This window comes from Durio zibethinus, chromosome 20, assembly GCF_047325235.1.
Source record: "Durio zibethinus cultivar Kanyao isolate XHJ-2024 chromosome 20, ASM4732523v1, whole genome shotgun sequence".
Taxonomy (NCBI): domain Eukaryota; kingdom Viridiplantae; phylum Streptophyta; class Magnoliopsida; order Malvales; family Malvaceae; genus Durio; species Durio zibethinus.
Window position 1 is genome coordinate 23,434,403 of NC_143181.1, and position 15,159 is coordinate 23,449,561.

The following is a 15,159-nucleotide window of genomic DNA, read 5'->3' on the forward strand; positions in this document are numbered from 1 at the left end:
TTTAATTCAATTTCTTTCAAGTTAATTTAAATTTCTGCAAGTTTAATTTAAGTTTTCAAGTTATTTAAATTATGTTTTGATTTCATTTAAGTTGAAGCTCTTTCATTTCCTGTTCTTGCTAATTATTTTAATTTGCTATTTTAGTTTGATTTAAGTTCAGTTCATGCAATTCAAGGTTAATTTAGTTCTACTCTATTTTGATTTAAGGTTTCTCAAGTTACATTTAATTGCACAAGTTATGATTTCAAGTTATTACATTAGGTTTAATATTTATGCATGCTTTAAAGTTTAATTTGCTTAGGTTACTTTATGGTAGTCACGATTTAAATTTATTTAAACTATTTATATTAGGTTTAATTTGCTATTCTTTAGCTTTCATGAGTTAAACTAAGTTCGTTAAGTTCAATTTCAATTTCAATTTTAGTTAATTTGGTATCTTTGCATGATAATTCAATTTCTTAAGTTGTTGCATTAGATGTGACTAATTAAGTAGTTTAATTTAGTTCTTTGCACATTAGGTGGAATACACTTTTTTTTTTGCCCTTACATACACACTTAGAAAGGAACTTCAAGGGACTATTCCTACTTTCACTATAACAACATCGAAGGGACCTAAACCAGGCTTGCTAGAAATAAAAAACTAGGCCAAAAGTGGGCTTATGAGGGCATTACTCATCTAACAACACTAGCTAGCTTGCTCTTGGATTGATTGGAAAGAAAGGAATGGAGTCACTCCATTTAAAGAGGGAAAGGTACTTATTGATACTAACTTTCCTTATCCTGCATTAGAAATAGTACTTTCACACCTAAGACAAAGAAACTCTCATGAAATGTCTTGCTTTTGTTTAAAGGCTTTCAAATAAATTGCCTTTATCACAGACTTACAAGCTTGCTCACTAGATTTAACTTGCTATCTGGATTGAAAACTCTCTTACTCAATGGCTTCCACATACTTTTACCAAGGGAACCCAACTCCAATCTTTATCCAACTTTAACTTAAATTGTAACGAATGAGAAAACTACTACAATTGCCACTATAACAAGAGAGGCTTATCCTACATAAGGGATTACCTTTGTACTCCAATTATAATTTTGTTACTTAGTATTAACTTTATTTACAATCTTTGTAGGAATGATCTTTATTTACTACTTGTACAATCTATGAGCTTGCAAATTCTCAATCACAACTTCAGAAGAAGATGGCAATGACTCAAAAGCAAAAGATTTAGAGTCTAACATCGACCTTAAATTAGAGTATGAAATTAGGCTGGTAGAGGTAAGAGAACTATGAAGAATCATCAAAGGTTAAGCTACAATAGGATTTAGGTTAGAAAGGGTTGAAGAAAGAGCTTAGGTAAAAGAGGTTGAAATAAATAATAAAAAGGTCAAAGAGGAAACTAAGCTACTTAGGTCATCTGAGGTTAATGGATTATTAATGTCAGCATTCAAAGAAGTCAATAAGTCTTATATTCCATGGGTGACTTTATCCCTTCGAGTTTGGGCATTTTCTTGTAACTACTATCTTATCGCCCCTAACATTAGTTTTAACTAAAAAATAGCTCGACTATAATCTTTTCTTGCAATAATAGAGGGAACCTTATCATCTGAAGGAACCTTTACCCTATTCTAGTTCACTTGATTCTTCCTAACTTTTACCTTAAAATTAGATAAGTCAAAGCTAGAAGACATGACTAAAAGGTTAACAAATGTACCAAGGTAGTTGAAGAAGAAAAAAGGGATCGAATCAGAAAAGCTTGGAAACCCCAAAAACTAATAAAATATAGAACGAAACAAAAAAAAAAAAGAAAGAAACAAAAGATAAGTGAAAAATTAAAGCCTAAGACAAGGTTTATATAGACAGGCTCAGATTGAACAAACAACCAAGATCAAGCCACATCACACCATAAAAACTAAGAATGACCTTTTAACTTTCTCATTCAAGTTTAAAGAATTGCCTAAATTCAAAAAGCTTGCCAAAATTTTTTTTCTCCTCAACAAATGCTATTTCAGATGAATTTGCATTGATTTTTTAAGAAATGAATTAAGAATCATGTTGATCATATGCAATCTAGTCAACTTAAACAAAGGAATCATTGGGTTAGGCAATTGAATTACTTTGGTAGCAAACTATACTAAATCATATCGATTGAACCATGAATGTTACATTTACTAAAAAGGTGTTCATGTCTTTATTGTTATTTGCTTTATTCTTGATTCTTAACAATTTGCAAAAAAAGACACGTGTAGACATCTATTTTGTTCAAAAAATCGAATATTGTATCTAAATAAACCTGAACCGATTCTTGATTCCATTCGAGTTTGGTAGAATACCTTAATTAAATGTATCGGGTTAATTTCATATTGGGTCATTTTAAATTTTACTAAACTTTTAAATTATTATTATTATTATTATTATTATTATTATTATTATTATTTTATTTCTTTTTTTTTTAAATCTTTTCATTTTTCTTCTCTTTATCCCATATTTTCCTTCTTCCCGACCCTCAAAGTCTATGTGAATTCATTGCACCCAAAAATCTCTCTGCATTGCCTAATTTTGTTAACACCAACTACTTTTTATACCCAAATTTGTAGCTTAAATTTTGAGACCAACAAAGTCACTAGAGATATTCATACAGTCCACAACAATCTCAGAAAATCTAGGATTTGATTTACAAACAGGCTCTGTAAATTGAGAACAAATTCAGAATAAAATGAAGGTAAAACCCAAAAGACTGTAAGGAGAAAACTTTGCCAAATGAAATAAAAAAATTCTTTTTAAAAACCAAAAGCTTACAGCCAAATTTTTTTCAAATCTTTCTTTTTTTTTTCAAGCTTTCCACCACCAAAGAAAAAATACAATACACAACCCATAGAATAAGGAAAAGTAGCGCCAAATAAAAAAAAATCAATTTGACCAAAACTTTCGACCTAAATCTATGCCATTTGAAGCCATTTTTTTGCAAAACGGGGGTCAAATCTGTTTTAAGGAGTCGAAAATAACAAAGGGTAAACTTTTGAGAATTTTTCAACCACTAAAGATGACAAGCTGGTGACTACACCAGCAATGGAAACTACAGAAAGACCTTGGTGATTTAGGTTTGAGAAAGAGAATGAGGGCTTTTAGAGAGTGTGTGGTATGAGAAAATGAAATAAAATTTTTTTTGACCTTTTGTAGTTAAAAAAAAAAAAACCAAACGATGTTGGTTTAGGGGAATGATCTGTATGCCAACCCACAAATCGATGTGCACCTAATCTAAAATTGACTTCCCTTTGAGCTGAATCAGCCTATACCAATTTGAACCAGTCTAAACCATTATGAACCGCTCTAGATCGCTCAAAATCACTTTTGGATCACTCCAAATTGCACTAAATTGACTAGACCATAACAAACCGCTCAGAACTGGTTGGAAAACATTGAATCAGCCTAACCGCTTCTAAAGCATTGACTAAATTGCCAAAGGCATTTTTGGTATCTTTTTTCGTAATTTTTTATTTCTATATTTTTTTGGTCAATCTTTTATATATTTTTATTATTTTTATTTTTATTTTTATTTATTATATATATTTTTTTAACTTTGTCAGATAAAATAAAATTGTTGAAAATATTTAGGAAAAATAAAATATTTTAATTAACATTTATTTAAAATAATTATAAAAAATATAAATTTAGGAAAAGGTTGAAATATCACTTTTCATAAATACTTTTAAACAAAAAGTAAAAAAAAAATTATTTTCTAAAAATCCTAAGAAGAAAGTTGAAATATCAATTTTTTTTAAAATTTTTTTTAGAATAAAAATAAAATAAGATAAACAAAAATAAAATAAACTTTAAAAAAATTACTAAGAAAAAAGTTAAAATATTAATTTTTTCTAAACTTTTTAAGAATCAAAATGCATAAAAATTGTTTTGAAAATGTTAAGAAAAAAGTTGAAATACGAATTTTTCTTAAAATGAATTTTTTGAGAATTTTTGGAGAAATTTAAAATATTCATAAACTAAAAATAAGAATTTTGAATCTTTCAAGATGCAATTACTAAAAAATTACAATAGCAATTTTTACGAAAATTTTTAGGTGAAGTATTATTTTTTAAATATTATTAAAATATTAAAATATTTAAAAAATTATCTAATATCAAATATTTTAATAAAAAAATAAAAAATATTTTTGAATCAATTGATGGAGTCTTTTCAAAAGTGTCAATAAATATCTTAAATATATTTAAATTAAAAAAATATTCTTAAATTTTTGTTCAAATATTAAAATAATTAAAAAAAAAATTTTATTTTTGAAAAATTTGAACAAATTTAATAGATAATACAAAATCAATTTATATCATTTTTAATCGAGAGTTATGAAGTGTGATAACCTTTTTTTTATACTTAACAGTATTTTCAAATTTGACTTTAATTGACAAACTAAAAGATTTTTTAAAATAAATTTTAATTAATTTTAAAATTTATTTAAATATAAAATTGATTACCAATCACATCTAAAAAAATTACGGAAACTTTTAAATTTTGCACCTAACTATCAAGTCTCCGAAACAGAGGAAATGTCTCCAATAATTTCACTTGTAACAATTACAATTTAGTAAGAAAAAATCTAACCAGTTAAGTGGCTAAACAACTCAAATTACTGGCAGAAACAGTTTTAATGGGGGAGGAACCGTCGGCTTTAGGAGCAGATCTACGAAAATCTAAGGAGCGTTTGAAGAATCTAATCTGGTAAAACTGTTAGGAGGTCGAAAAGAATTTGTGGTTGAAATTTGAAGTCAAAAGGAAGCTGGTGAGCGATGGAGGACCGCGACTGGCAATGGAGCAAGCGGCAACCAAAAGTTAAAGGTAAAGAGACAGAGAAAGAAAATGAGGGTTAAAGAGGGCCGATGGGTTTAGTCATTGGTTTTTTTTTTTTATTTCTTTTTACTTTGATTAAATGTTGTCAGTGTTTTTAATTTCTCATTAATTAAAAAAAAAAGTTCAGGTGGCATTTTCTTGAACAAGCCCACAAAAATTTCATGTGATAAAGAAAAACCACGTCATCTCCAATTTATTTCAAAACCTAACAAAATCAATGTCACAAAAAATTATCTGAATAATTTGACAAAAAAAACTTTCTACTTTTCTCCATCCAAACTTGCTTTTGACTATTTCCCACATTCTAGCTAATCAAAACCCAAAAATATGAGAAACACATATAAAAATAAAAAAAAGATTGCTTCTTTAATCTTCCTCTGATCCTCATCTTTTTTTTTTTTTTTTTGATAATTGATTACCTTTTGGTTAAATCATGTTGCCGCAAGGAATGATAAATTGGGTTGAAGTTTAAACATGACATTGTTGGCATGGTAAAGTAGTTATAATTTTAGCCAAATATTAAACACGACAAAATTTGAAGTTTATAACATCATAGTATGGCGATCAAGGACAAAGCATCAAGGTGCAGCAGTGACATAAGAGACTGAAATTAAAACATAGTAGTAAGTAGCATATCATTCCCAACCATCATGGATGGAGAATGAATCATCTTCTAAGTAGCATTGATCCCTACTTACAATCCAAACCATAGGCTTATACATACATATAAAAAGTAAAAAGTTCCATCTCCGAGTGAAATTAAGTTCGAGAGAGCGAGGGAGGGAAGGAAAGTGGGAGCGAGAGAGCGATGAGGATTACCTAAGTCCTAACCATGGCTGGCACGTTAGAAGAGAAGAACCCTAAGGAACCAAAATATCTCCCAGGGTACATGCAAATGCTTTGAGCTCCACATCCATTCATGGAGTTCTTTTCATGATGAAATATAATTAGAAAGGCTAAATGCAAAACACGAACACTAAAAGGGGCTAATACTCCCAAAGTTTAGCCACATTGAATTTACAAGAAAACATTATCTTCCCTATCCATAAGAGAAGATCTCAAGTGAGTTTGGTGAAAAGCATTTATAAAAATATTACTACATGGTCCTAGTTTTTAAACCCTAAGACTAGATGTCAATGCACAAAAAACTTGGGGCATACAATGCCCCCAATTTTTGCTAAAACTGCCTCATTTTCAAGAGATGATTAGCCAAATTTGGAGGGATTAGCCATTTAAAAGACTAAAATTTGAAGATATGAGGCTTGCTTTTTGTGTTGTTGAATTTACAATTTTTGCAAACCATTTTCTGTTTATTAGCCTTGCCTAGGCTAAAAGTTACAAAATGTCTGTTTCAATTAGCCTTTCCCGGGCCAGTGGTACAAAAACTTATCCAACTTAGCTGATCCAATAGCTGAAGTTGGCATTTAGATAAAAATGCTTTGGTTCTCTTCAAGGAACCCTTGTTTGACAAAGATGCAATATAAAAAACATGCATGATTCTCCAATTTTGGAGGTGATTTTTTGGCCCCTATGGGGGGCTTTATGAGTGTGTGCAAAGGCCCAGATGCCAAGCATGGGCTTTGAGTTAGAGACTAAGGGAGAAAGAGAACCATGGTCAGGCCGAAGGTTGAGACCTTAGAGCAGCTGAAGAAATATGTAGTAGCTAGCTTGGAATGAGTCTCTTAACGATGAGGAATTGCTGGGGCATGAAGAGCCATAGTCACGCCTGTGGCACAGCAAAACACACTGTCAAAGATATTAGTACCCCTATTCCAGTGAGTAAATAATTATAAAGTGATACAACTATGTACAAATGTACTTCAAATTGTCTTTACGTAGCTATTGTAAGACACAAAGATGACAACTTTTTTTTTTTTCTTTTTCTGGTTGAGAGAGGATTGATCCTTCAACAAGTTGTTCCATACAAAATTGTTATCATGCCGACAACTGAGACTGATCCATGAATTGAAGACTCTAAGTTAAACTCTAGAGCTCCATTTGATTAAAGAAAAACAGAAAAAAATTGCCGATGCTGTTATTTGGGAAAACTGGTTTAAGTAGTACAAACCTGATTGCAAGGCTGGAGTAGGTGCAAGAGACATGGGTGCACCATAGTGCTGTGGGTAACTCCCAGTTGAGTTGACGGCCGTGTACTGAAACAGTTGATGGGGAAACTGGACACCATATCCCTGGCCAGAAGAGTAGCCAGTGGCTCCACCCGTTCCTTCTCCGAATTGGAGATAGGGGTAGAATGTTGTTCCTGCAGCTCCAGTCATCAACCCACCCGGGCCAGCACCATACAATGGATACTGGGCAGTGGCCCCTCCATACACGCTATAGTAGCTCTGAAACATAAGAACACAATTCCAAACAGTTAATAATATTTCTGTGTACATGTGGGCACCTACATGCTTTTTGTCAGGACAACGTAAGTGTAAAATCAAGTTCAAGTTAAAACTCCTTGGAACAAGCCTGCGTAGGAATTAATGAATATAAATATTCCTGTGCTTGCAGTTCCATAAAATTTTAGAAGACAGTGAAAGTGTGAGGGATGGACCACAGGTCCAATTTCTTATGATGAACAAGTTGAAGACAAAGAAGAGACACCACAGCTGCATGCATATGCATATGCATATGCAAATGCAAACGCAAATGCTGGGATAGATGGACCAACCAGTACAATGGCTCTGACCCAGACAGACGTACATATAACATGTTTGCGCCCACTCATTTCTGATTGTGACTGCAAACGCTTCAAAATTAATTAGAAGCTTGTCTGACTAAAGATTTTCAAAATTACTAAATTTTAATTTTTACATCTTTCTCTTCACATATTGAGTTGATATGTTATAATCTCATGTTCATATTATTCTTCTTAGAAATTAGTTTGACGAAAAACCTTTGACTGAATTTTAATATTATTCTAATTAAGCATTAGGATTTCTGAAAATTTCCTTTCCTATGTAAATACACACGTTAAAGTACTAATTAATGGTATTTTTAAACCAGAAAAAAAAAAAAAGGTTAAAATACAAATTTGGAACATGACAGAAAAATATTACTTCAACAGGTAAAAAATAAAAGGGTTCAATATAAAAATGATTCATATATTATATATTTTCTGTCAATTTAATACATAAAAAAAATAAAAATTTTACTTTGGTACCCAAAATTTTATTACATCAAGCACTTTGGTAAGTCAAACTAATATCATTAGTTAAGTTGCTTATGTGACATTAATATCCAATAAAATCATGATATGTGATATAAATTTTCAGTCATTATCATATTATTTGTTTTCACATCATTTTTTTTTTAAATTAAAATTTATATTTTAAATTTTTTGTTGATGTTGCAATAGCTAACATAGCAATAATTGAATAATTTGTTACACATGACATAATTTTATTGGATGTTCATATTAAATCAACCACTTAACTTTGGTAAAAGTGCAAGGTAATAAGAGTTAAAATACCAAAATGAAAATTTTGTTTCTTAAGTACCAAATTGATAAAAGATAAATAATATAGGAGCCATTTTACATATTAATCCAAAATAAAAAGATGTTTTAGGAGAAGAGTAATAATATAGCAAAGCCAACAAATTTTTGGTGGCATCGTCTAATGAGTTACTTCAAGTGTAACCTACACAGTTGGCACTCTTGAATATTGATTTAACTTTGTTGGGTATATTAATGGCCAAAAGAAATCACACAAAAGTAAAACACAGTTATATTCCGCCACAAAATTAATATTTAAAGGCCGATTAGCTTTGCCTCTTGCTAAACGCATCCTAAGGTGTAGCGAGGATAAAGCAAAAAAGAAAAGAATAAATATTTACTTGTAAAAAAAAAAAAAAGAAAAAGAGAGAGAGAGAGAGAGAGAAGCGATCAGTACAAACCGTTGGGTAATTAGAGTAATCTGGCGAGTATGAAGAGTACCTGAAGGAAATAAGGTTAGAGTAATCACTTAAGAGATCATTCATACTTGAAATAGAACAAACATTTTAAATCAAAGCAACCAAATGTAATTTGCCTACATATCTTGGGCATGCACGTGCATGTGCATATGCATGTTATGCTTATGTATATGTAATGTCATGTCACGTGCACTTCCAGAAAATCACAAGAATGTCATCGTTGTGTTCGACATATATTTAGAAAGAGATACAGATACGTAAAAAAAGGTTTTAGAGAGATAAAGCGCCCATCATAGGAATTAAGGAATAATCATGTGTTGTTAATAAAAATATCCCTGGATGAGTTTGTTTTGTTGGACAGAAAAAGTAAAAGAAAGAAAAGGTGGATGAGGATGAGCGTGGTTGACAGCTCGCTCTAACTTTAGTTCAATGGTGTTGGGTGTGCATGAGTTGGCAAATGCACGTGCATAAGCATGTGATACAGTAGTGCAGAAAATAAAAGCATACCCATAAACATTATAAGGAATCCCTTGTTGGATAGCATAATGAGGGAAGGTTGCAGCCGAAGCAAAAGCTGTTCCTGTTCCCACTCCACCTCCAAACCCTGTCTGGAAAGAGCTCATTACCCTAAAATTCCTGCCCGTTCCTCCTGCACACCTCAAAAAATAAAACGTATATTTATTGAATATTCATTCATTTTTTAACCTAAAACAACTAGCAAAATATTCCTACACTATTGCTCCTTTAATGCATGCATGTCCTAATAACAACCAAACATTATGGAAAATTTTCAATACCTACTACTAGTACTAGTAGTAGTGTTTTTTTTTTTTTTTTTTGGCGTGTATTTTTGTTTGCAAATTTTTCAAGGGAAGAACAAAACAAAAGACATGACGAGAATGTAGGAAAATTACACAGACGCAATTTCCATGCAGCAAAAGACATGATCAGTTTTATTTTACAAGAATTTACATCCTCGACTTTTTCTCCCAAGAAACGAGTTACGGGGGAAGACTGCCTCATTTTCCATTTTTGAAGAATATTCATTGATCTCCTTCATGGTCTTTTTTTTTTTTTTTTTTTATGAAAACGGGATATTTGGTTGGGCCGTGCCTGGAGATCATGTTTTTACTTACAATGTTAAATATATAGTAACCACTTACTAACCTTAATTATGATTAATGAATAATAAAGTAAAAACAAACAAGAGAGGAAAGACATCATTAATGTTTTACTCCAGATCTAATACTAGATCAGATGATCGGCCAAAACCTAATAAATTTCGGGTAAAACCACAGATCATTTAGATAGAAAAAGCTCTTCACCATGCTTTGGAGTAGAGGGTTTGGATCTTTGAACACCCAATGAAGCAAGATTGCAATTAGCCCTTCTCCCATCGATCACAGGAGCAGCATCAACGCAAGCTCTCATGGCCGCATCTGGTTCACGAAACGTTACCTATCATAATAACAATAGAAACAAAACATCACATTTTCTTTTTCTGTATAATCTTGTTTAGAATCCATCACTAGTCACTAGATCTTTTATTTTTTTGAAGATCTAGTGATCAAAACTATGTATGAAGATTGAAGAATGGAATGAATAGGGGAAAAAAAAGCTGACAAGAGAGGAAAGCATACAAATCCATAGCCTTTAGATCTCCCAGTGGCCTTATCAGTGATGACGACAGCCTCCAAGATCTCACCAAACTGCTCAAAGTACTTCTTCATGGTATCCTTCTGGGTTTCCCATGCCAGCCCCCCCACAAACACCTTAGTGTAAGTGGTGTCACCAAACTGCCCTGCCAAATTAGCTGGAGTCATCTCTCTTCTTCTTGTTTCACTACTCTCGAATTAACAAACAAAAGCAAAAGATCCTTTTTTTTTTTTTTTTAATCTTTATCACCGCAAGCAAGAAAAGAATATACAAATCAGTAGAAGCAGTGTGTGGCAAAATATAGATCTAAGGATATGGTAAAGGGGGAGCCACTGTTACTTGTATTGGATTTGGATGGATATTTAGAATTAGAGGAGGCGTTGATCAAAGAAAATATGAGAGAGAAAATTAGGTCAGAGAGAATTGGGAGGGAAGAGAAAGCAAAAGTTAAAAGAGCAACCACTCACGCCCTTTCATAATACGGCCATGAATTATATACATAGCAGCCCCCACCAACGCTTTACATTCTGCGTTTCGCTTTCTCACGCGCCTGTCTTTCCCTTTCTTATTTCTTTCTACTACTTCCTCCCTACCGGTTAAAGGCGTTTTTAAGTAGCTAAGGTCAAACCACGCGCTCTTCTGAGAATGATATTAGTTAATTGCAGAATTATTATGTCGCTTAGCTGTACTTCTATTATTTCAAGGGAAGGAGGCAAAATGACTTTTATATTCCTAAACTTTAACATAACTACGAAATTTACCATCATATTTGTTGTTATCAATTGAAAGGTCTTAGTGGCAGAAACGGAACGGGAAATTATGGGAACGGAGGGGAACTAGGGGAGAACCGGAGACTGTTAAGTAAACAGGCGGGAGGTCAACTGTCAATCATCCAATTGCTCGTAGCTTCTGTCTAAAGTTGTGATTCTGTGTATATTTCTTTTATGCAAAAAGCAATGGAATGAATTATAATTTGAGATAATATAGAGAAAATAATTACCGTTTCCGGTCATGAGAAGAAATAAGTACTAAAAACAGAACTGGTCACTCCATGACAAGAGGCAAAAGTGGAAAGCAGCCACATTTACAATTTGTCCTTGACTAGCTCTATACAATTAATTAAAAAAAAAATACATTTTCTAATACAATGTAAAATGCATGTACCATTAGAATAAGATGTACAATTGTTTTTACCTTGTTTTATACAATTAAGTAAAAAATACAGGTTCTAATATACAATTAGGTATTTTTGCTGAACTTTCTTTTCTTTAATATATATATATACACACACATATATATACATATATAAGTGACAAAATCTGATCAAATTTGAAAAGATGCTTGAGTTGATCCGAATGGAGTAAAAAGATTAAAGATCCAAATTTGAAAAAAATTCAAATATGAAAAAATTTGAACTAAATTTTTACGTTTCAATTTTAGAACAAATAAAAATGAATTTTAATACATAAAAAAAGAGAAATGTAATTTGATACTTAATTGATTTATTAATATTTATTAAAAATAAAATTTATTATTATTAATAGTAAATTAAAGTATAATTTAGAAGTATACTATATTAGTGATAATTTTAATACAATTAGCTTTACTTTTAAATATAACTAGTCTTTATAATTTATTAATAATAAGATTAATTATATTTAAGCTATTCCTTTTTTTACATATCAAGGCTTTCTTTTTTAAAGTTTCTAAGTATTAATTAATTATTAAGGTTAAGCTAATTAATTAACCCATTGTTTTAATTAATTTGGTATCTTTATGATTATGTGAATTAATACTATTTTTAATAATATCAACTATTCAACTTAGATACATTTGATTAATTGGTGTATATATTTAATTTATTATATCCAATGCTATATCTTATCAAAACGTTCAAATATTCAAATTAGATAGATACTATATAATATAGTTTTTTTCATGTCATGATTTTCTAACATTCTTAAATATTAATTAATTATTAAGATTAAGCTAATTAATTGACCAATTATTATTATTGAATTAGTATTTTTATGAATATGCTAATTATTATTTTTAATAATGTCTATTATTTAACGTTGTAAAGGGACATTTGATCAATTTGTGCATATAATTTTATCTAATGTAGTAATACTTACATTATAATTAATGTACAATAAAAAACAAAAATAGATAAAAGAATAGATTTTTGAAATTTTGAAATAATATTAAATAAATTATAATATAATTATTAAAAATTAAAAATAAATTACAAAAAAATTTGAAAATAAAAAATTGGCGAGTTAGATGGCATAAGAGTAAATGATCACTCATTTGGAATCCACTAAAATTTCAGTTCTATGCTTTAGAGGTACCTTTTCAAGTTTAATCTCAGTGGTTGAGTGTTTGGATAGCATACAAATGGTGAGATTATTTCATTTAGATCGCACAGGAGGTTTAAATTTCACTGGAGGGAAAGAGGTCCAGTAGACGGCTAGACCTCAAAATGGACTATTTTATCCTCCTTAAATTATGTTTATTATAATTTTATCTTTAATTTTGTAAGTTTTGGATTAAAATATCTTTATTAAGTTTGAAAATTAGATATCAATTTTATAATGGTTTGTATTCAATTATTTATAAAAAAAAAAATTAATTTAGTAAATTTAATTATTTATTAATAAAATTATTATTATTAAAATAATTTTAATAAATTTTAATTATTTTTTAACATCATAAATATAAAATAAATTTATTATATTTAAATTTTAAGCTAATGTTTTTAATGGTTTTTTTTTTTCATTATATTCCATTTCACCATCTTCAATAATTTTGTAATCAAATATATATTTTGTCACTAATTTTAATCATATCACTGTAATATTTAATTTTATCGATATAATAATTAATCTTAATTTTATTATTATTTTTAATTTCACTTAAACTAATTTTGCTGTCTACCGAAATGAAACTTTAAAATTCCATTCAGCATCTCCAATACAATGTAATCATGTCGTGATCAACTATTCGGCAAATAGAAAATCATTCTCACAGTGCCATGAGCCGTCTTTGCACCGGAGGCGGAAGCGTTCAGTGGACAAACGAACCATTTTTTCGTTTTACCCGTAAAGCAGTTGATTGCCCTTCACCAGGCAGTCAACTACTTATGAGAAATTGATGCGCAAGTTAAAAATAAATCTTGAAACTTAAAATACACTTGATTGTTTTTACCATGAAAAAATTATTTATTAATATTTATTTACAAAACTATTATTTATTTACAAAAGTATTATTTGATTTATATATAAAAATAATTTTATTAATTTTTAATTATTTATTAATTTCACAAATATCAAATATATATTATAAATTTCATTTAATATAAATTTTAATATAATATTCTTTTTTAAACCTATCCAAAGATTGGATTACTCGCTCAAACCCGAAAGCTTACATGAAATTTTAAAATGTTTAGATATAAATTTTAGACCTATTAAATAGGTTTGGATTTGAAATTAAAGCTTGTTTAAAATAGATTGGTCTTTGGACATGACATTTAAGACTCAAGCTTAGCCCAACCCAAATTATTTTTAAATATTTTTTATATTTATAAGTATATTACAAAAAAATAAAACATGTAATTAAATAATATGTGTTCATATTAATAACATATGTTTATATGTACCAATTCCATCTAAACAATCAAACTAAATTAACAAAGTTATTTTTTTAATAGTTAATGTTTATTATAAAAATTATTTTTATTTTATTAAAATTGAAATATGGGCATGCCTAGTGGAATTGAGTAATTTCTTTAAAAAATGGGTCGGGCTTGGATAACAAAATTAGGCCCATATTTTGAGTCAAGTCGGGCCTAGGCAAGTTTCAAAATTGTTAATGTCATGCCTAGGCTCGACTTGAATCTAATTCGGTTCATGGACAAGTCTATTCTTAATGGTCATTTTCTATTCTCTTTATACTCTATCTCATTTTCATAGCTGTATCTGCATCCAAAAACATATCGTACCATTGATTTTAAGGTCTCTGCTACAATATTGAATCTTATCGATGCAATAACTAATATCTCCTTACCACTTAGACATGACAATTTTAATCATGACATAGTAGCATGACATGAAAATAATATATAAAAAAAAAAACAAAAGTGACGGTTTAAATTTTAGCAAACACTACTTATGAGTTTGGCAAATGAAAAAACTACGTTTCATGTTTGGCATGCCAACATGAATTGTAACACAATAATTTTCATATTTATTATTTTTGAAGCTAAAGAGAGACACGAATACACAAATTGTTAGGTCTATCATTTCACTACTTTTCATCTTATCGAAACCAATCTTATTACTCAAGTGTTTAGTGATCCAATGAGTTAAAAAGGAAACTAATAGTGTGCTTTATTTTAAAATTATTTTCCTTCTATTGACTTTATTATGAAGTTTAATTATTTTGGACATTTATTTTTTAGTGTCACTTTTTATTTATTTTAGCTGAATTATAAAACAACAAATATAACAAATCCTTTTGTAATCATTATTATAATTATATTCTATACCAAATATAATTAAAGCTTAGAAAAGATAAGTGTGTAACCATTGCCAAATAGTAAGAAATACCGAAATATACAACTTCTAATTTATACATACTATAAGTAAATATGTTGAACTTTTATATTTAATTTTTATTTGAATTTAAAAGATAAATTAAAAGGATTAATATCATATTTGATCCTT

General features: G+C 29.6%; 1 protein-coding gene across 2 annotated transcripts; it reads right to left on the bottom strand.

The window, feature by feature from the left end:
• Positions 1-5,377: 5,377 nt before the first annotated feature.
• Positions 5,378-10,899, bottom strand: LOC111315811 (uncharacterized). Of its 2 annotated transcripts, none has more exons than XM_022917836.2 (6): positions 10,417-10,899; positions 10,102-10,234; positions 9,284-9,425; positions 8,759-8,798; positions 6,927-7,203; positions 5,378-6,584 (listed from the first exon to the last, which is right to left on the bottom strand). In XM_022917836.2, exons 1-6 carry the CDS (start codon positions 10,597-10,599, stop codon positions 6,541-6,543), a joined length of 819 nt encoding a protein of 272 aa, XP_022773571.2. In that variant the 5' UTR covers positions 10,600-10,899; the 3' UTR covers positions 5,378-6,540. The 2 variants fall into 2 exon arrangements, with proteins under 2 accessions (XP_022773571.2, XP_022773572.2); XM_022917837.2 differs by having other exon boundaries at positions 5,378-6,604.
• Positions 10,900-15,159: the final 4,260 nt, after the last annotated feature.